Source organism: Pinus tabuliformis, chromosome J (genome assembly GCF_031772625.1).
Source record: "Pinus tabuliformis cultivar Carrire ecotype Pingquan chromosome J, CPIR1, whole genome shotgun sequence".
Lineage (NCBI taxonomy): Eukaryota > Viridiplantae > Streptophyta > Pinopsida > Pinales > Pinaceae > Pinus > Pinus tabuliformis.
In genome coordinates, this window is record NC_142295.1 from 1,326,713,203 (window position 1) to 1,326,735,174 (window position 21,972).

Here is a 21,972-nt window from a genome sequence, read left to right on the forward strand (position 1 = left end):
ACCATATGCTCCACAGAAGAGTTAATGGTAAAGTATTCCATATCCTCTGTGATAGTTTACTATTCTTGCTCTTCCATGGGCAAAGTTTCTTCCAATTTTGGACTGTCTCTGCTATGGATGACTTAGGATTCCATTCTACACCCCCTAAAGATGCGATATCTTTCCAACAATTTGCAGCTACTTGGCATTCCATAAACAAATGCTGTATTGTTTCTTCCGCTTGAAGACAATTTGGGCACCTGGAAGGGCCTAGGATACCCCTTTTTTTGAGGTTCTCAGCTGTTAAAATCTTACCTTTCAGGAGGAGCCAGCAGAAGAATTTTACTTTAGGGGGGGCTTCCGCTTTCCAAACCAATCTCCAATGACTCCATGTGTCCTGTGGGAAGGCACTAGCACATAAATGGTGGTACCCTGCTTTGGTTGTGTACACGGTTCCTGTGGGGTCCCAACGAAAACTATCTTTGCCTCCTTTATGAGTCGGAGCCTTACTGTGCAGATGGTATTTTAGAGCATTGAAGCTTGTTTCCAGATCCCTTGGGTAGTCCGGCAAGGTCCAGCCAATCCAAGCTTGGGAGGAGCTTCCCCACTTAGTGATTTGGGCTAAGCTCCATATTCCTCTGTTGTTTAACCAATTTATGGCTGGAATTGCTTCTGCATTGGATCCTATAGGGCTCTGGCCTAGGATTCTGTCTTTAGAAATGCTGATGCTACTTCCCTCTCCTGGAACTTTGGAGATGTGCTGAGCCATGAGCGGGATAATTTTCTTACATAATTTCCAGATGTTGGAGCTGTCTCTGTTGGGTATATTAGTTTCCAGAAGCTTGTGCCTAGAGCTGCTGAGATACTTGGCTTCTAAGATTGATTTCCACCAAGCTGTATTCCCAGTGATTAGTCTCCAAACAATTTTAGCCCCGAGAGCTAAATTCAAAAGATTTGGGGACCTTATTCCAAGGCCTCCTTTTTCTTGGGGCTGGATGACATTTTTCCAACCAACCAAGTTGAACTTTCTCTTCTCCGAATTCCCTCCTTGCCAAAGGAAAAAACAAAGGGCCTTTTCTAATTTATGATGGAAATTCATTGGAGCTTGTAGCAATGAAAAGCGGTAGATAGGGAGAGAAATCAAACCTGATTTGAGAAGAACAAGACGTCCTGCTGGGTTCAGCCACATGGCTCCCCATTGTTGGATTTTCCTTTTGATTTTATCGAGGATTTCGTTCCAAGTTTCAGTCTTCAGGGGACCCTTACTCACCGGCATCCCTAGATAGGTGAAATGACTCCAATCGAGCTTGTAAGAGACCTCTAAAATATTAGCAATACTTTGAATGGTGTGAGCTGTTGCATTCCATCCATAGATGCAGCTTTTGACTTGGTTGATTCTTCCTCCAGAGCAGTCCATGAATTGGTCCATGATCTTTTTGAAGCGCCTTGCAATGGTGTTCGAAGCTCCACCCATAAGGAGGGTATCGTCAGCAAATTGAGAATGATTAATATTCTTTGTGCCCTGCTCAAATTGGATACCTGTAATTAGGCCTATTCTTCGGTTGTAGTCCAAGGCTTTGCTGAGGGATTCAGCCATGAGGATGAAAAGGTAGGGAGAAAGGGGGCAGCCTTGCCTGAGGCCTCGGGAGGATTGAAAGGCTGCACAAGGTCTTCCATTCACCAGAGGTGAAATCCAAGGATTAGAGATACAAGCTTGGACCATGTTGATGAAGGAGGTATTGAATCCCATTTTGTTCAAAACAACAAGAAGGAAGGAGTGTCTGACTCTATCGAAGGCGTTGGCAAGATCAAGTTTAAGGATGAATCCTTTTTCCTTTCGACTAAGACTAGAGTGGATGGCTTCTTGTACCAAAAGAATGGAGTCGGAAATGTGCCTGTTGGCTAAAAAACCTCCCTGGTTTTCCGAGATTAAGGAAGAAAGAAGAGGCTTGAGTCTTGAGGATAATATTTTTGTGATTATTTTATAAGCAGAGTTGCAAAGGGATATGGGCCGGAATCTAGAGAAGGTGGTCGGCCTATTCTCTTTTGGGATGAGAGCTAAATACGTTGAGTTGGTATAGCCCCTAGTTTGCCTTTCCTAAGGACCCAACGAATCATCTTGAGAAGGTCCTTTTTAATCATTGGCCAATATTCTCTGAAGAAGCTGATTGGGAACCCGTCAGGACCTGGGGCTTTGTCCGGATGGAGACTCCAGACAGCCTTTTTGACTTCATCCTCCTCGACTTCTTGGGTGAGGCTGTTATTCATTTCTTGAGTAACTTCTCTGGTCATATGTTAGAGGAAGTTTGAGTGATCCTCCTCGTTTTTATCCTCTGTTAGGAGAGATTTGAAATGGGAGGTTGCAGCAGCTTTTATGGAGTCTTGGGTTTCATGATTGATCCCTTCACTATCTCTGATTGCGTTAACTATGTTTCTTGCTTTCCTGATAGTGGCTTGTTTATGGAAATAAGAGGTGTTTTTGTCACCGTCACGCAGCCAGGTCTGCCTAGATTTTAGCCTCCATTTGATCTCCTCATCTCTAGCTGTTTGGCGCAGCTCTGCATACAATCTGTTCTCTTCTTGTCTTGCTTGCTGAGTGAGTCCTTCCGCTTCAATACTTTGCTGTATTTTTTCGAGGTTTTGTTTGATATCCTTTTTTAATACCTCGGGTTCCTTGTAGTTGATCTTTGCCCAAGTCTTGAGAGCCTGCCTAGTTTGCTTCAGTTTTGTTTCCCAAATGAAAGTTGGGGAGCCCTCCACGTGCTAAGACCAAGCTTGCTTAACTATATCGCGGGCTGCTGGAATTTGGTTCCAAAGGGTGGAGTATTTGAAAGGGAGGGGGCCGAGGTGACTTTGGCTTTGCAATGTAAGAGTAATGGGGTAGTGGTCCGAGGTGGAAGTATTGAGGATGTCTGACTGCCCGTTGGAGAATGAGGACAGAAAGGCGATGTTAACAAGGAAGCGGTCAAGTCTTTCCATAATGTTACCTGCTCCCAACCGCCTATTGCTCCAAGTATATTTGCGATTCTTGGGCTTTAAATCAACCAAGTCCTTTTCTTGCATGATGTGTTCCAGCCGGTTTCGGAAATGATCAACACCGAAGTTCCCTCCTCTTTTTTCATTTGAGTGCATGACCAGATTTAGGTCCCCTGCTAGGATGAGGTTGTTACCATTGTCTTCTTCTAAATCTTCCTCTAAGGTAGTCCAACAGACTTCTTTTTCCCTGTAGTGGTTAGGAGAGTAGATGTTGTAGATTTTTACTTCAGTGCCATTGTCCTTGCTTTCCAATTTAACACTTATCCAATGCTATTGTGTTTTGACGAGGCTACAGCTCCATTTGCTTGTATTCCACATTGTTAAAATACCTCCTGAATCTCCTCTTGCTTCACTGGTGCAGCCACCATACTGTTTTTGTTGGCCAATGAATCTGCTGATTTCGGACTGTTCTAATTTTGTCTCTTGGATGAGTAAGATATCAGGCTTTTCACTTTGAATTAACTCCTTGAGGGCAGCTTTTTTGGAGGGGTGCCCTAATCCCCTGCTGTTCCAAGACAGCACTTTCATCATGATTTACCAGTGGTGTGCAGAGGTGCTCGCCTCTCTTTGCCTTTGATATTGTTTTCCTTGTCCGAGATTCCTAGAATGTAGGTTTCAATCGGTGTCTGTGATCCCATTGCTATATCCTTCTGCGCACTTTCTTCTCTTTGCTGTTTTGCCGACTTCCTTCCTGGCCCATGTTTTTTTGGAATCTCACTAGATGCTCCTAGATCCTTTGATAAGCTTCTTGTGATTCTTGTTGAAGTAGTGTCCGGGGAGGGCGGAGAGGGATGAGGGGATGAGGGGATATGCTGATCTGATAAAGGGTCCTGAGGGGGTTCTTCTTCAGAAAGGGATGCGAAAGGGTTTGAAGAAGGAGGGATGGAGGGATCAGAAGAACGAGGAGGAGAGGTGGGGAAAGGAGGAGGGGCTTGCTGTGAGGATGAGGGTGGGCGCTGATTAGATGAGGGATGATGGGATGGTCCCGGTTGTTCAGATTCAGATTGTTTGAAGGATGAGGCAGATTTTTTTCTTTTCACTGTTTCCCATTGGTCCTCCTGCTTTGATGATTCAACATTTATAAGTTTTGGGCATCTGTTAGCAAAGTGTCCGTATTCATGACATACCTTGCATTTGAAGGGTATCTGTTCGTAGTCCAGCTGTTGGATATGGCACCAGTCGTCCACCTTCAATTTGATTGCTTCCGGTAGGCCGCGTCCCAGATCTACTTCGACACAAATTCGCGCACAGGCTTGCATGTTGTCCTTGGGCTCACTGCGGTCTATATATTTTCCTACCGCGTTTCCTATTGCCTTGACCGAGTAATCTCCCCAGCAATGAAGAGGGAGGTGAGGAAGCCTGACCCAGACAGGGACAACGCTTGGAATATCTAGTTCTGGGTTGAAGTCCGGGGTCCATTTGTTGAGATAGAGGCCCCGGGAGTCCATGAAGTAAGGCCCATTTCTAAATATCAAGTCCTTGTCCTCTTTGGTTTCAAAGTGGAAGGTGAAATAACCTCTGCCACAGAACCTTATAGAGATTTTCCCATGAGTCTTGTCTGCCCAGTTTCTCTCCACCCACCGCTGAACAGTTTTGGGTGAGGGCCATAAGCCTGTAAACTGACCGATTAATCCTTTCTCTGCAAGAGATATTGCTGCCATGCGAGGGATGGTCGGGGGCAGAAGAACTTCTTGAAGCACATCGAGTTTTTTAACGAACTTGGTAGCCGTCGGCCTTGGCCTTTGCTGAGGCAGAGATTTGATCAGGTTCGAGAAGGCTTGCTGCAAAGTTGGATCCCCCCCTGGTGGATCCGGGGGATCCATGGGGATCTAGAGCCGGCGGGATCGCTGGTGCGAGGGTCTGATCGATGGAGGCTCAGGCGATCAGGCGCGCGCGCGTTCGCAGGCTGTGTATTCCCTAAAACATTACATACATTGAAAACTAAAACCATGTTAAATACAATTACTGCAGCCAGCGTAAAGAATTGTGGATCACTTAGTGGCATGCAACTATATTGTAGGGATTCTTTCAATGAGTTGATAACAAAGTAATAAACCAACTAGACCTTTTAACAAACTTCAGACTTAAAAAAAATCACCCACGATTTTATAGATTGAGAAGCATTGGATGAAAGAAACCTATTTTCTCAAAACCACCCAAATATTTTAAGTGGTGTTCTTGTACATCCCCGCTATTCATAGAAAATGGGCATGATTTCATTGAAGAATTGCCCAGGGTTAAGGACCCGGACAGAAATCTTTCACTCAGCGTTACATCAAAGTATTACATTGTATCACAATACTGAAGCATGTTCCAAGGTTCTGGGTTGTTGTAGAGATGTGATTGCATTGCTATGTTATATATTTTTGATTAGACAGGATTATGGTGAGGTAATAAAATTTATAAATTATTATAACTGGATTTAAACTCTACCAAGGAAATAATTTAGTGTTATGATCTGACCTAAGAAAATTATTGAATTGTCTTTGACAGAGCTAATTGAAATGGCGAGTTGGGTTACTAGCTAATAAATTAACCCTGGTGAGCATCGAGGATTGCTCTCAAATTCCAACTTGAAATCTTCAATTTTCCAGGAAGCACCAGAGCCGCATGTCCAGAAAGAAATATCCAAGCCAATTAGATGACAAGGATTTCGTTTATGTGAGATTAAGGCAACAACTTGCAAGAATAAGCCTTGGGGTAATGGCCAGGGCAAGGACGAAAGTGTATTACCTCACTGAGGACACATGAACATGCCCATTGTCTATTTCTTCCTTGCCTGTAATTGTACTTCCTCCATTCTAATGGATAGATCATGGAACAAAGCCACCATTCCATTTTTGGGAAATCATGCACATAGCTTCAAATTCATGGAGATTGTTCACAGATAGTTGTCACTAATCCAGTTGTCAATGGCCTGGACAGTGAACATTTTCGTGAAAACGATAGTGAGCTTGCTGGCACGCAATTCTTCGCATGTGGGTGACGAATAGTTAATATTGCAATTTGCAAGTCTCATCAGATTAGGTTTAGGGTGGCGTCAAAGCAAACCTTAAAACTGCATTCGTCTCCGACAGTACTCAGTGGTTAATAGTAATGATTGCATTCGTCTCAGACTCTCCACTGAGTACAAACCAGTAGTTAATGGTAATGGTAGCTCGAGATTAAATTTGCACATATCATTTTTATGGGCAGAGTTGTAGATGGTCACTAGGAGAGTTACTCTTATTAGGTACTAGCCTATGGTAGATGAGAGAGATACTATTATTGGGCACTAGGCTAGTAAGAAGTCGGATGCTGGAGCATTTAAATAGCATTAAATACTATATTGTGTACCGGTACCAAGGCCCCAACTCCCATGAAATAAAGCTATCATAGTTTTTGATGGTTTAACTTTGAAATTAAACGTCAAAACGACGGGTTGCCGCTGTGTATAGGACATGTTAAATCTGACGTTGAAAAATTTTCAGCCACCATCAAACGTCCTGGTACTCAAAATAGGTCTTACAGAACGTCAAATTCCAAACGTCCTAGAACTCAAAAAAGGTCCTACAGAACGTCAAATTCCAGACCTGCTCGCCCTGTTTCATAGGGCGACACTTATTTTCCGGGGCATAGGGCCCATTATTGCGGTCATTCAGTAAATGCCTATTGCTAGATTTATATGCTGGTTTAAATTTAAAAGTTAGGTATATACAGCGGACCGCATTAATAAGTCTATAACCACAGCTAAATTTATATTTGTTTAAATTTTAAGATCAAGCCCCGACCGCATTAATTAATGAGTCTATAGCCTGTTATGTAGAACCTTGGCAATACCCTGTTTTTTTTTGCTGATTCTGTTACGTTGAACCTTGGCAATTTCCTGTTTATTCTTTGTGGATTCTGATAGCTTCATATTCCATGGTTCGTTAACAGTTAATTGGAGTGTTATTTCTCTTCTGGGATGTAGTGACTGCCGCCGCCGATCCAGAGGCTAATCTTGTGAACTCAGGATATAGTACGGTCAAAAGTACCAACGTCATCCTTTTCAACAACAGCTTGAATGCGGCGCTTGAAGCCCTACGGGCCAAGATTGTTTCTTCTGGTTTTGCTACCGCCGAGCAAGTAATAGGTGCAGACCAGTGTATGCCCTGGCGCATCGCAGAAAGGATAAAACCACCGCTGATTGCCTCAAATGTATTACCGTGGCAGAGAAGCAAATTCGCAACTGCTCCGCCGTGTCTGGCGGCAGAGTTATTTATGATGGTTGTTTCTTGCGATACTAGAGCAACAATTTCTATTCCCAAGCCACGCCCTGGTAATACGTAGTTCTGCGGTGCCACTAAGGCCAGCGGCGACGTTAATCAGTTTTCAGAAACGGCCCAAAATTTGATAGGCGATTTGATAACGGCAGCTCCGAAAACCGCTGCGCCTTTTGCTGTGCATATGAGTCAAGCGTCATCAAATAGTACCATCTATCCTCTTGCTTCGTGCCTGTGGTCTATTAATGAATTAGGGTGCAGTGAATGCCTGGAAATAGCAGAGGGCAATATAAAAAATTGTCTTCCTCAAACTGAAGGATGGGCTGTGGACGTTGGCTGCTATCTGCGATATGCCACGTATTTTTCCCGAGCAACACCACAACGGATCTCACTGCCCTCTTATCTTCAAGTTCTGAAAATTTCCAATCCCTTTAGTATCTTTCTTTTAGAAATTTTTATATTTTCCCGTTTCGGTTTGAAGAATGGAAATTACAATATAGTGCATTGGAAATATTAATCTCAACCAAGGTGTTAAATACACGGATAAATATCATAATTGCTGCATGGTTGTGATTTTGTTTGCAGGTAAGAGGACTGAAGTCAAAGCAGAAGTACAACGCTGATTATTCTGCACCATAGTATCGAAGTTAAAGTATTTAATAAATTTTGGTAAATAGATATGGGCAAACATTTACTCGGCTACTGTTGACCAAACTCTATAACACGTGCAAGTTCAGAAAACCACTCTACAACATGTGCAAGTTCAGAGAACCAATTACTATAATTATTTTCTCTATCATTTTTTTATGTTGAAATAAATATGAATGTAAAACTCATTTGCATTGTTGGGCAAATTAGAGAGCGAGACTCTGTGAGGTAGTAAGGAAAAAATCGTGGGGGAAATATTGGTGGGGCGTGAAAACCAATTTTACCGACTTTTACAGACATATACTTTGCAACCGCAGTAAGTCTTTCATATTTTCACTTGGAGCTGCAACGTCCATTTATCACGTGAATGTATTTTCCTATGTTTTATATTATAATCAAGAATATGTTATGTTGTGATGTGAAACATTCATGAGTAAATTTACTACAACCCATTTTCTATGTTTTATTAAGCCTTTGTGTAGTTGTGATTTCCATGCCACAACATAAGACTTACCTCGATGCAACTGAATTCTCATAAGACTTACCTTGCCGCAACCGAATTGTGAGCCACTAAAATTTTTCTAACAATGTGTTGGAAGCTGCCATTTTTTATTTTGAATTAAAAGGATCTATTATTTTATTAATTATATGTATATTCAAAATATTATTTTCTGTATTTTTGTTTTTTTCTTAAAAAATTAAAAAATTTATATTTCTTAAGTAAGAGTATCCTCAATATATGCTCAGTCTTAACGTTTATCAACAACTGCAATTTATTAAAAAGTTTGTTAATGTTTATCAACAATTGCAGTTTATTAAAAAGTTTGTTAGATTGCATTGACTTTTAATAAATTAATTCGTGCCATCCGCTCATCAATTGCCTAGGGATTTGAGATTATTCCAATTCTAATAAGTTCTTTCATCATATTTATAATATTCATTTATATATAAAAAATTATCTAGCAAAATTGCCCATTAATTTTAATAAATTTAAAAAATTAGATTCATGCCAAGTGGCTCTTCACCCAACAATTTCTTAGGGATTTGAGATTATTCCAATTCTAATAAGTTCCTCCATGATAAATTCCTCATTATTATTTATAACATTCATTTATCACTTTTTTTCTTACGTTAAAATTTACTCATAACATTTTTATAAATGATTAATTACGCATAAAAACACATATAACTAATCTAAATTTAAAAAGCATTCATTTACAAATTCGCTGCAAACAACTACAATCTACCAATTCAAAGCGAATTCTCGAAAAGTTTGATAAAAAACAAACACTAGAATGTACAAATTATAATGGAATTCTGGAAAAAATTGATAAAAATATCACAAAATAAGGACACAGCTTAAGATGTAAAAAGCTTAGACGCTCCTTGGATAATATTTGTATGACTTCTATCCCTTTTCATATTTTTTGATACATAATCATAAATTTGTATGAAACCAAGATAGATATAATCGAATTTTGTTTCAGGGCACAAAAACAAATCTCCAACATGGATAATCATTGTTGGGGTCGTCGGTGGCCAAGCTGTGATTTTAATTATGACATTCATCGCCAGACGTTATTTTTTCAGATTATACACTATCCCCTCACAACAAAGACAAGGTATGCTGTGTTTTGTGGCTGTGACTATATTGCATTTTTTTGAGGATGTTAGGGACTATCATATGCACTCTTGGAAAAAAATTGTATAAAATTTTATTTTATAAATTAATTTAATTGGGTATTTGGAACAAAGCTTGTGGGAAAGAAATCCTACTTATGTCAAAGATATGTTTAGAAGTAAGATAAAAAGATAAGAAAATACTTACTGAGAATAAAACAGTAATTTTATTTAATTTTACTTTAGTTTAGTTTGGAGAAATGAATGTTATCTTTACTACTTAAATTAGTTTTTATAAATAACAGTTTATAATATTGTTGTTATTGCTTTGAGTTTTATTGTTAAATGAATTTTAGTCTAGAAAGATATCTTACATTTACCTGTCATGTGAAAAATAAAATACTAAATTTCCAAATAAAATTTATAAAATCAATATATTATAATCCCAAAATTAACATGCTCACTAGATATTTCTTTTTTTATAATTTAATGATTTTATCAAATTTTGAAATTACTAATTTTTAATAAAAAACAAAAATAAATTAATATTTACCCCCAACTTCAAATCTCTCAATATACATATTTTTAAATTTAGAAGTTCATTACCATATTCCATGTATAAACACTCTCCAAATTTGATAAACCGTCAAACTTGAACTGTGAACACAGAGATGGTTGAAAAATTGATGGATCGCGAAACCCTATTAAGTGAATGGTCCAACCTAGATTGTAACTCGCTCCTCCCCAATTGAGTGGGTGAAAAAAACCATTTTTTTTGGAAAATTATTGCTCTTTTACAGACTTTACCTCGATGTCTCATAAACTGTGTTTCGAAAAATTGATCGATACCACCTTACTGGATTGACCCCGACATTGCACCTCACTTCTCTCTCTCATGTTGAGTAGGAAAACAAAATTAATACAAAATATATTAATTTTTCTGGTTCCAAATTTTGAAAACCTGGGCACTCTTTAGGTTTGGTTGTCTCAAGATTTGTGTTACCCATTAATTTTCTAAATACAGTTTATTTTTTATTATTTGTTAATTTATGTACGTTTTAAGATGGTTGGCATGACTAAACTGTGAAATTTGGATCAGGAATATTTAAATTATAAATTACCAATTTAATATATTTAATTTAAAAATTTGTTTAGTTTTTTAAATTTTAAAATCATATTTAATAATAATAATAATAATTAACCAAAAATTAATACATAAAAATTCCAAATATAAATCAAAATATGTAAAATTTACCTACCATCTTCACCAAAAAAATAATTATAGAATCCCAAAATAATGATGAATTTAAATCCAGCCCTCCGGAGCAGAAACAAAAGCTGAAACGACTGTATCAAATAAAAAATGTTAAGCCTGAGAGAAAATAGCAGGCTGAACTCGTTAACTTAGGGCCATCTACTATTGGTTATTAGCTATTTATCACACGAAATCACATATGGAGATGATCCTGTCTGATTAAACGATCATAACTTTATTTAAATAAAGGATATTATCTTTTCATAAATTTATTTTTAAAAAGGATATTATTTGCTATTTATTAATGTCATCAGTTATAAATATATAAAGTCTTCGGATCAGATGAGTGCAAAAGAAAATATAAGAGATGATTGGGTAAGAGCATATTCAAAGCAAGCAGAGAGGATAGTGATAGTGTGTCATGGGCAGCTTTATGATTTTATGGTTTTATGGGATGAAAACACTGTAATTGTGAATATATTTTAATTCATTTTGAAATTAAAAATAAAGGATAATAAAAAGTATATAATTTTATTAAAAATCATTTTAATAATGATTACCAGAAATATTAATAATTTTATAAAAGTGAAATTATCCTTTTATATATTTAATTTATTTAAATATTTTATTATTATTATATATATATTTTTAATTTAAGTAAAGAAGTGAAAATCATAATATATGATATATATTTTTTAATTTAAGTAGAGAGTGAAGCTCATAATTAACAAAAACATTTAAACTCTGTTGTGAATTCTTAGCTACTTATTTGAAATGGTTTTTAAATGCGTCATAAATAAAGTTTTTTGTTTTGTTTTGTTTTGTTTTTTTTTTTTTTTTTTTTTTGTGTGAATAGTAGTTGAGGGTAACTTCCTTCCATGTTCTAGTTAAATAACATAATTTTATATTAACCTTTTACATATAAAGAGACACAAATTAATAGAAAGTGAAAAATAAAAAATAAAAATCTAATTTTCTTTTATAATTATTGCTATTTTTTAGTATAAGAAGTATTTTTTCACTATTCTATATGGAGTTGGCACAAGACATTTAAAATAATATGTATTTTTATTGATTTTACAACCAATCTAATAACATGTCTAATTTTTATTTAGATTCTCTTTCGGATACATCGCATGAGGTTTCTTTTTCATCCAGGTTTAGAACCAACAACATTGGTTCATCTTCAAGATGTGAAAAATATTGAAAGACTAGTCTCATTTTTCAATTATATGTATAGAGATGCTTGACCGACAGATATAATTAATTTAATTATTCTTTTTTTCTTTTTAGGTTTATGGTTATATTAATTATATTTGTTTTAATTATTTTAATTTAATTTTAATTAATTATATCTATTTTAATTATTTTAATATTTAATTATTGATAATTAGTTTTAATTATTTATTTATTTTAATTAATTTTATATTATAATTTTTTTAGTTATATTTATTTTAATTATTTTAATTTTAATTAATTATTTATTTTAATTATAATTATTAATTTTAATTGTTGTAATTATATTGATTATCTAATTGTTTTTAATTGTATATATTTTAATTATTTGTTATTTTAATTATTATTAATTATTAATTTTAATTGTTATAATGATATTTATTTCAATTTATCTATTAATTTTAATTTTAATTGTTATAATTATATTTATTTCAATTTATTTATTAATTATTTATTAATGAGTTATTTTTACTTTGTATTTATATTAGTTTTAATTATATGTCGTGATTATTTATTAAGGCTCCCTACATATTATCCTATGTTGAGGAGTTTATTATAGTTAAGATATTTTCAATTGATGTTTATTTCCTATGATTTTTTGTTAAATTATATTTTAATAAGGTCATAGTGTGTTATTAAATTAAAATGGATTAGATCTTTTATGTTTGTTCTAGGTTAATTAGAGGAGGATTATAGCTAGGGGTAGATTTGGATGATAGGATTGGAATCCAGTTCTTGCTTATGGTCCATCCATCGTCTCTATTGAGGTTATTAGGGTGTTTGCTAATTTCTATGGCTTCTCTGAATTTCCTTATGAAGTAGTGATCTCTCCTAGCTAAGATACGGGTATCTTCTATACAGATTTGGTGCTTAGTTTTATCAGAACGTTCAGCTAGAGCTGAGGATTTGGATCGATTGTGTTTAATGTCTGCTGAGTGTTCCTGGATCCTTGTGTTAAAGGATCTCCCAGTCTCACCCACATAGGGTTTGCCACATGAGCAGGGAATTAAGTAGACACCTTTATGGCATTTAGGGTCAATTTTGTCTTTCACTAGATTAAGGCAGTTAGGGATAGTGTTTAAGGGTTTGAAAGTGGTTAGAATTCCATTGTTTTTTAGGATGCGAGAGATTTTGTCTGTAGACCCTTGTATGTAAGGGAGGTTGACTTTACCTTTTATATTATCAAAGTTTTTATTTTTGTTAGGACGCGTGTTTGCCTTATTTATGGCTTTGATAGCTTGATGTTTATTGTATCCATTTTTTAGGAAAACTTTAATAAGGTGTTCTGTTTCTTTTTCTAGGTGTTCTTTGTCAGAGATTCTAAGGGCTCTGGTTGCTAATGTGTTGAGGACTCCTAGTTTGTGGGTAGGGTGATGATGTGAGGAGGCATGTAAATATTGTTCAGTGTGAGTCTTTTTTCTATATACCTGGTGGGATATAGAGCCATCCTCATTCCTAGTGATGAGGATATCCAGGAAAGGGAGGCTTTTGTTGACCTCAACTTCCATAGTGAATTTTATGGAAGGGGATAAACTATTTAGGTGTTTCTTGAAGGTTTTTAGGGCTTCTCTTCCATGAGGCCATATGATGAATGTGTCATCCACATATCTTTTCCACAATTTAAGCTTTAGGGGTGTCGTCCCAAGGGCTTTGTTTTCAATGTCCTCCATAAATAAATTGGCAATGATAGGGGACAGGGGCGACCCCATGGCGACTCCACATGTCTGTTCATAAATATCTTCCATGAAGCTGAAAAAGGTTGATCTCAGGCAAACTTCTATGAGCTTTGATGTGTCTGGGTCTGTCAGTTTGCAGATAACCTCCATGGCATCATTAATGGGGATATTGGTATATAGCGAGGTGACATCAAAACTAACTAAAATGTCATCTTGATCAACTTTGATGTTCTTGATTTCTTCAATGAATTGGGTTGAGTCCTTGACAAAAGAGTCTATGTTTCCTACTAGTGGTTTTAGTTTCTTGGCTAGGTGTTTTGCTAGATGGTATGTAGGTCCATTAATCGTGTTTACTATTGGTCTCAGAGGGATGTCTTCCTTGTGAATCTTTTGGGCTCCATAGATTCTCTGTGTGTATGGATTGTTCACTATGAGATTTTTGTTGTCTTGTATCTTACTAGTTTTGATTAGGTTGCATTCTTTTTTGGAGATATTGTTTAATGGGTTTTTGTTGAGTTTCATATAGCAGCCACTGTTATTTAGATGATCTAGCATTTTTGCTTTGTAGTCACTTTTGTTCATGATAACTGTGGCTCCTCCTTTGTCTGCTTTCAACACTACAATATTAGGGTTGGAGTTCAAGGTTTTGAGAGCTAGATACTCTTGTTTGCTAACATTGCTTTTGGGGGGTTTTGCTTTCCTAAGGGTGATGGAATAGTCTTGTCTGATTTGTTCTTTTATGTTGTCAGGAAGGTTCTTGATACCATATTCAATATTGCATAGAATGTCTTCAATAGGGATTTTGCATGGTGTGATGGAGAAATTTAATCCTTTTCTTAATAAGTTTAGGATGTGTTCATTTAGTTGTATGTTAGATAAATTTATGACCAAATTGTCTTTTTTATTATTGGGTTTATTATTGTTATTGGTCTGTGACATAGGTTTACTATCATTGTATTGTTCCTGGTGTTTGTGTGTTGCTGTAGGTTGGGACAGCGCAGGTTGGAAAGGAGGCGTGGGTGAGCCTGACAGCTCTGGTTGGGATTGCATGGGCTGGGGTAGGGTCAAGTTATTGTGGGGTGTATTTTGCTGCGGAATTTGGGTCTGCGTGGGAGCTATTAAAACTGCGTGGGTGCTAATGATGGCGTAGGGGACTATATGGGATGGAGTTGTTTGCGTGATGGAGTGAGGTAAACAATGAAGGTTGGGCTATATGGGGGGTGTGTTGAGTGGAGTTGAACAACGTAGGGTGGGCTTTATGGGGTGTGCATTGAGTGGATTGTGAGGGGGCTGGGTTGTGTATGTTGGGGGGTGTGTGTTTTGATTGTGTGGTCGGTTGATGGGGCTGCGAGGGGGCTGGGTTATATTTGTTGAAGGGTGTATTCTAAACAGAGGTAGAGGGAAAGCTGCTATGTGTTGGTTTTGCTGTTAGGTCTAGGTTTCCCGTGTTTTATTGTTATCACTGATGAGGGCTTTTAATGAGGAAATTTGTGAAGCATTGATTTTAGAGTGAGAGCTGAAGTTAGCTACATTGTGGAGAGCTGCTTTTTTGTCCAAGATTTTGGAGAATTTTTGAGTTTGTTTAGTGATTGTAAGTTGTTCCAGTCTAACAGCTTTTAATGCGGAAGTCGAGTCAATTAACACCCATAACTCTGGTTTTATTGAATTAGCTATATTTTTATGAAGATTATAAGTTTTTTGGGATAAAGTGCTGAGTTCATACCTGGTTTTCGTGATTTCTCTTCGAATAAGAGCAATGATGGTTTTGATGAATATTTGATTATTGCATTGGCTTCTCAAAGAATGATTGATTTTGGCAAAGGTAGGAATAATTGATGAATTTCTGCATCTCTTCAGAAATGTAAGGTCAGTCTTCTTTTTTGTTAAGAGCCATCTGTGTCGTTCAAATCTGCGAATCTAAATAATCATGAAGCTTACAGAAATCTCAAAGAGAACATGTGTAATTCTTTATTGCTTAACATAAAATTAACATGTAGTGTGTGTATATATATGTGTGTGTGTGTATTATAAATAAGATATTTCAATATTATATTTAAGTCACACAATTTCATATCAATTTTGTATAGATAGAGAGATAAAATATTTGAAAATAAAAAAATTCTTAAATTTACATTTTAGAAATTGAGAAAGATGTGTAATGCTAGCGATAAATAAAATTCTTCAACATTCACTTTAAATAACATAATTTTACATCAACTTTTTACATATAGAGAAAATGATAAATCAATAGAAAATAAAAAAATTCTAATTTATTTTCTAATTATTATTTTCATTTTTGCATGAGCAGATTAAATTGCTTTACTATGAGTTGTTATCCTTACCTCATCCTTAGATTGTGTGACCTCATGCTTAGATTGTGTGAGGTGGAATCCTTCCTTGTTTAAATGTTGTGGGGTATTGATGTTAATAACTCTAGAGATAAGAGTCTCGAGAATGTGAAATTTTGAAAAGATACTGTAAATACTTTATACACGTTAGTATGAATATTTTTTAAAAAGTTTTGATAAAAATAAAACTATTAAATTCATGCATAACTAAAACATCTAAAATAAAGAAAAAAACATGCATTATTTAATTTCCATCTTAAATATAAAATATAAATCTTTAAAATATTATAAAATTTCCATCCTAAATGTAAAATATAAAATCCTTAAATTAATTATAAAACAAAAATGATAAAATTATGATTAACCCATCAAAAACAACATTAAAATTTTAAAAAATACTCATTTAAAAGTTAAATCTTATAAAGAAACCTCTATAAAACTATTTGTAAATACAAAAAATAATGGAAATCCTATTCCAAACTTTTCTACCGGGTAATAAAGTTTACTTCAAAAAAAATAGAAGCAAGAAATATGTCTTAAATTTAATATAAATCCCTAAAATAATTATAAAACAAAAATGATAAAATTATGATTAACCCATCAAAAACAACATTAAAATTTTAAAAAATACTCATTTAAAAGTTAAACCTTATAAAAAACCTCTATAAAAATGTTTGTAAATACAAAAAATAATGGAAATCCCATTCCAAACTTTTCTAACTGGTCATAAAGTTTACTTTAAAAAAAAAATAGAAGCAAGAAATAAGTCTTTTAAAATTTAAGGTTTTAAAGTTAAGAAGTTTATAAATGTTTATAACTCTTAGGATTAAAATTATAATTTATAACATATATTTATTATTAATAAAATTTAATTTATAAATTATGTTAAAACAGAGCGTGCTCTCCTGGCCTGCATCCGCTGACTACACTAGCATGCCCCTGCCCTCTGTGTCCTTCTGTTCATCCAGCCTCAGTCAATGGAGGCCAGCGGGGACCCTGATCCCCCTCCTTCGCCGCCTCCGGAGGTGCTAGCTTTCAGATCAATGGTAGCCGCTGGACCAAAGTGCCCTCCCTCAGCTATTCAGCAGAAGTTCGTTAAGAAACTAGACACGATTCTATCGGTAGCCCTACCAGAAGAAGAAACCTGCAAAGCATCTTTGAACCTTGCGGAGAGAGGCCTCATAGGTTAGTTCAAAGGCCTCTGGCCATCTCCCAAGTCGGTTGGTGAATGGACCCAAAGGAACTGGAAGCCCCTGATCAAAGAGGGAGTCAAAAGTTATTTTGTAGGTAAGGGTTTCTTTGTGTTTGTCTTCGAAAACCCAGATGACAGAGGCTTAATCTTTAGAATTGGACCGTATTTCATGGGACCCCAGGGTCTTTATCTGAACAAATGGTCTCCTGATTTCAATCCCACCCAGGACATCCCCTCTGCTGTCCCGGTCTGGGTTAGGCTCCCCCATTTGCCACTCCACTGCTGGAACCAAAAATCCCTTCAGATCATAGGTAATGCATTGGGAAAATACATAGATCAAGCTGCGAGAAAAGACCAATATTCATGCGCCCGTATCTGCGTAGAAGTGGACCTAGAAGAGGGATTACCGGAAGCTATCAAACTCACTATAGCTGGGTGGACGCATGTCCAGGAGTTGGACTATGAACAACTACCCTTTAAATGTAGACATTGCCATGGTTATGGACACTTTGCAAAGAACTGTAAAAAGAAAGCAGAGGAGAAAGTAGACAAACAGAACGGGGAACAATGGACTCTAGTCCAGAAAAATGCAACCTCAAGAAAAGGCACAGGCAAAGGCAACATGGACGGAGGCCCTAGCAGCACCAAAGCTAACCAGGAAATGGAAGTAATTCCAAATGAGACAGAAAGTGCTCAGAACAATCAAGTAACCCTATCCCAGGAGAATGTAGAACAGGGAAACACTCCACCTTCAAACAAAGAGGAAGGGGAAGCAATTCAGATCGAGGCCTATCAAGGCAGTCCCACCAATCCCTCATATGCAAAAATAACAAGGAAAAAACCAGTTGAAAGTTCTGGTTCCTCGGAGGATGAAACCTATGAGCGACAAACGAAAAAAGCAGGAAGGAAATCCCACAAAGAAAAGAGGGAGGAGGAGGTAGAAAGACTCAAAATACAAGGAAGCCAAGCTACAATAGAAATGTCTATTGGGCGAAACATCAGACCAAGGCCTTCCAAGGGAGGCCTCAACCCTCCCTTAAGTAAATAATGAAACTCGTCTCTTGGAACTGTAGAGGACTGGGGAACCCCTCCAAAATTGAAGCAGTTAAGGATCTAATGAAAGCAGAACCCTCAGATATCCTCATGCTCCAAGAGACCAAAATAGAAGGCCAAGCCCTTTTAGAGATCAGCAGTTCAAAGTGGAATAAAAGAACAGGCAAAGCTGTCAGCTCAAGGGGAACTTCTGGAGGGCTGGCAACTCTCTGGAACGAAGACCTTCTTCATCTTAAAAATCATCAGGAAACACAGCACTGGATCTTTATGGAATTGATGCACAAAGCAAGTAAGTTGTCTATTTCCCTTTTCAATCTTTATGTCCTAGTTTCTTACTATGAAAAACGAGAATGCTGGAACTCCCTCTTCGCTTTTTTAGAGCAGTCGTCTCCGAGCAATATCATCATAGTAGGGGATCTCAACATCATTATGAAAGCAAAAGAGAAGGGGGGGGGTGGTCAAGCAATAGAGACCCCATGCTAGACGTGGTGGAGGAGCTCTTTCGGCACTGGGACCTTTTGGACTTCAATCCTGTCCATGGCATCTACACTTGGTCCAATAACAAAGTGGGAACATGTTGACACCTAATCCGAAACGGATGGGTGAACTGGATAGTCATCTAGAAGATGAACTGATCCGTCTTATTTTTGTATATAAACATGAGTTAGCTAATGAATAATATCAATCAGTTTTCTCTCCCGCTCATCCTGGAGTTACCCTGGCCTGACATGGTATCAGAGCACAGGTCCCAGAAATAGTCGTAACTCCTGCTGTCCTGAGAGCTGCTCAGTCCTGAGCGCTGCCTCTGTCATGCGTTTCATTCTCTGCCCTGAAATACCTGAGCACTGCCTCTGTCATGCGTTTCATTCTCTGCCCTGAAATACCTGAGCGTTTCTACCTCTGTCCTGCGTGTCAGTAGGTCTCTGCGCATCCGTTTTACTCTCTGTCGCTGGCGTTGTGAAAGAGCATAGAAGGTACCTTATGTTGTAGCTCGGTGCTTCGGTTGTGACCCTATCATCACGAAATTATTGTGCGTTTTCTCTGATTTCTTGCCTGCTTGACAACACTCAGCACCCCATATTCCAGTTTTCTGATATCCTCACCAATACTCTTACCACCGATACATGCATGAGCTTGAACGTTTGTTAAGACACGAGTTGTGCCAGCACGAAATTCAGCCATAATTGCATCACGTTTTTTTTGTGGCATATCTCCATGCATAGAGGACACAGTAAAATTGTTACTACGCATCTTCTCTGTCAACCTTTCTTTTGGTATTACAAAATATGACAGCTTGAGTGATGCACCCGTTGAAGGTCCGGCGATTGTCTGCTATCCCGACGGACATTCTCAAATGTTCCCAAACGAATTAATATGTCGGCAATACTTTTACAAGCCAAATCTAGAAGACTTCTGATATCCAGGTAGTCGGCAGCACATGCAATGCCAGATAGAGTTGAATGATCAACATTGAAGAAGTCGATGTCCCACTGGTCGATGTCGTCTATTGTTTCCATTGGACGAGGTGGGTGATGTACATGATATTCACAATATTTGATAACCTTTTCCAGGATTTCACTGTCTACAATGGGCAGCGGAATGGGATGGTGAGTGTACAGGCCCTCCATTGCGTTGAATAGATCTGTCTGCCGGTCTCTGTTTTGTTTCATTCCAGGTCCAAAATAGGCCTCAGTTTTATTGTAAGAGCTGCGCCACTCTGAAACGGAGTCTAAGAAATCCCCTTCTTGTTAGCATATTTGTTGTTGGTGACAGGGTTACTGCAACATTAACGTTTGTGACTGCTTGTGCCTCAGCGGGTGTTGTTGTCCTCATTGAAAATGATATGTCAATCCTTGTGCCAATTATGAAGTTGTTATAATTATGGTATTGCGCAGTTTAGTTTTATGCATATAACCATATGGTATTGCGCAGTTTAGTTTTATGCATATAACCATATGGTATTGCGCAGTTTGACTATGCATATAACCAAATGACTTGCGCAGTTTGTTTATGCATATGACTTTAAACCTGATTCATCTCAAAAAGTTTAAGAATGACAAGAAAGATGATTTTAATGGCGGTATAATGTTGTGCTGTTGATATGTATTTATGATGGCAGTTTTGAGTATTGTATTGTAAGCAGTTTTCAAAGGGGTTATATAAGCAGTTTTCAAAAGCATTCAAAGTCATATCAGTCAGAACATTTGCACAGTTTTTTTATGCTGTATTGAAGCATAAAATGTTATAATATTTCAATGAAATTCTGATGCCTTCTGTCACATATTAGAGGGATTTAAAAGGCTGTAAAGTGAGGATTTTTTTGGCAGAAGTAATTTTTATCAGCAAAATTATTTTTCTATCAGCAAAAATAATTTTTGTTGCAGTATGCATTCAAGAGAAAGAGAAAGATATTTCAGAGGCAGGGGGGCAGACATTCTCAAGCAGAAAAGGCAGACTTACATTGCATTCGCTGCAAACGAAATGGATCTCATGATGCTTCTACATGCAAGCTACCATGGGAAAAGATTGAGCAGAGAAGAAATCAGCAGAAAGGTAAAACTGATGACACAGACAAAGGTAAAGCACCTGAATCCGCTCACTATATTGAGGCACAATGTAACATTGGAGTAAGTGAAGATTTGTTTAATGCTTCACTTGCTTCTTCGAAAAATGACTGGTTGCTTGATTCAGGAGCAACCTGTCATATGACTCATAGGAAAGATTTTTTTGAAGATTTCACTGACAATGTTGATGGAGTAGTATACTTTGCAGATCAGTCAAAAATCAAGCCATCAGGGCTTGGCACAGTCAGGCTTAAACTGCCTGGTCTTCCAGACTTTCTCCTGGATCATGTTCTATATCTCCCACAGCTCAAGAGAAACTTGCTGTCCCTGGTCCACATCCGCCAGCAAGGTCACTCCATTCATATGTTTGATGGAAAGCTTGAGGTAAGAAAGGCATCTGACCATTCACTTGTCATGAGGGGTATAGAAGAAGAAAGACTTCTTAAACTGCAAGGAACCTCTGCTCATGCACAACATTTTTCATATATTTCTCATCATGAAGAAGGTACACTTCCATCAAGTTTATTATGGCATGCTAGATTTGGACATTTAAACTATGATAGTCTCCGCTTGTTGAAGAAAAATGGTGTTGCTGGTTTGCCTACAATTCCTAGAAAACATAAACAATGTGATGCTTGCATTCTAGGAAAGCATAGCAAACAGTCTTTTCATGATTCACATTCAAGAGCACATAGGAAGCTTGAACTTATTCATTCAGATTTATGTGGTCCAATGCCTGTTCCTTCTGCAAATGGAAATAAATATATCATGACATTTATTGATAATTACACCAGAATGTGTTGGGTTTACTTTTTGAAGAACAAATCTGATGCTTTTCAAACATTCAAGAATTTTCATAAGTGGATTGAAAATGATGCACAATCTCATATTGGGTCTATTCGCACTGACAATGGAAAAGAATATACATCAAATGAATTTGAACACTATCTTCGCCAACATGGGATTAAACATCAAACAACTGTGCCTTATAATCCTCAACAGAATGGTGTAGCTGAAAGAATGAATAGAACAATTTTGAATATGGTACGATCCATGCTTTTCTTCAAAAATGTAAAGACAATGTTTTGGGCTGATGCTGTTCTATGTGCTGCATATATAAA

General features: G+C 37.0%; 1 protein-coding gene across 1 annotated transcript; it reads right to left on the minus strand.

The window, feature by feature from the left end:
* Positions 1 to 19,564: 19,564 nt before the first annotated feature.
* LOC149232178 (uncharacterized) lies at positions 19,565 to 19,915 on the minus strand. Its single transcript, XM_089381854.1, has one exon. It carries the CDS (start codon positions 19,913 to 19,915, stop codon positions 19,565 to 19,567), a length of 351 nt encoding a protein of 116 aa, XP_089237980.1.
* Positions 19,916 to 21,972: the final 2,057 nt, after the last annotated feature.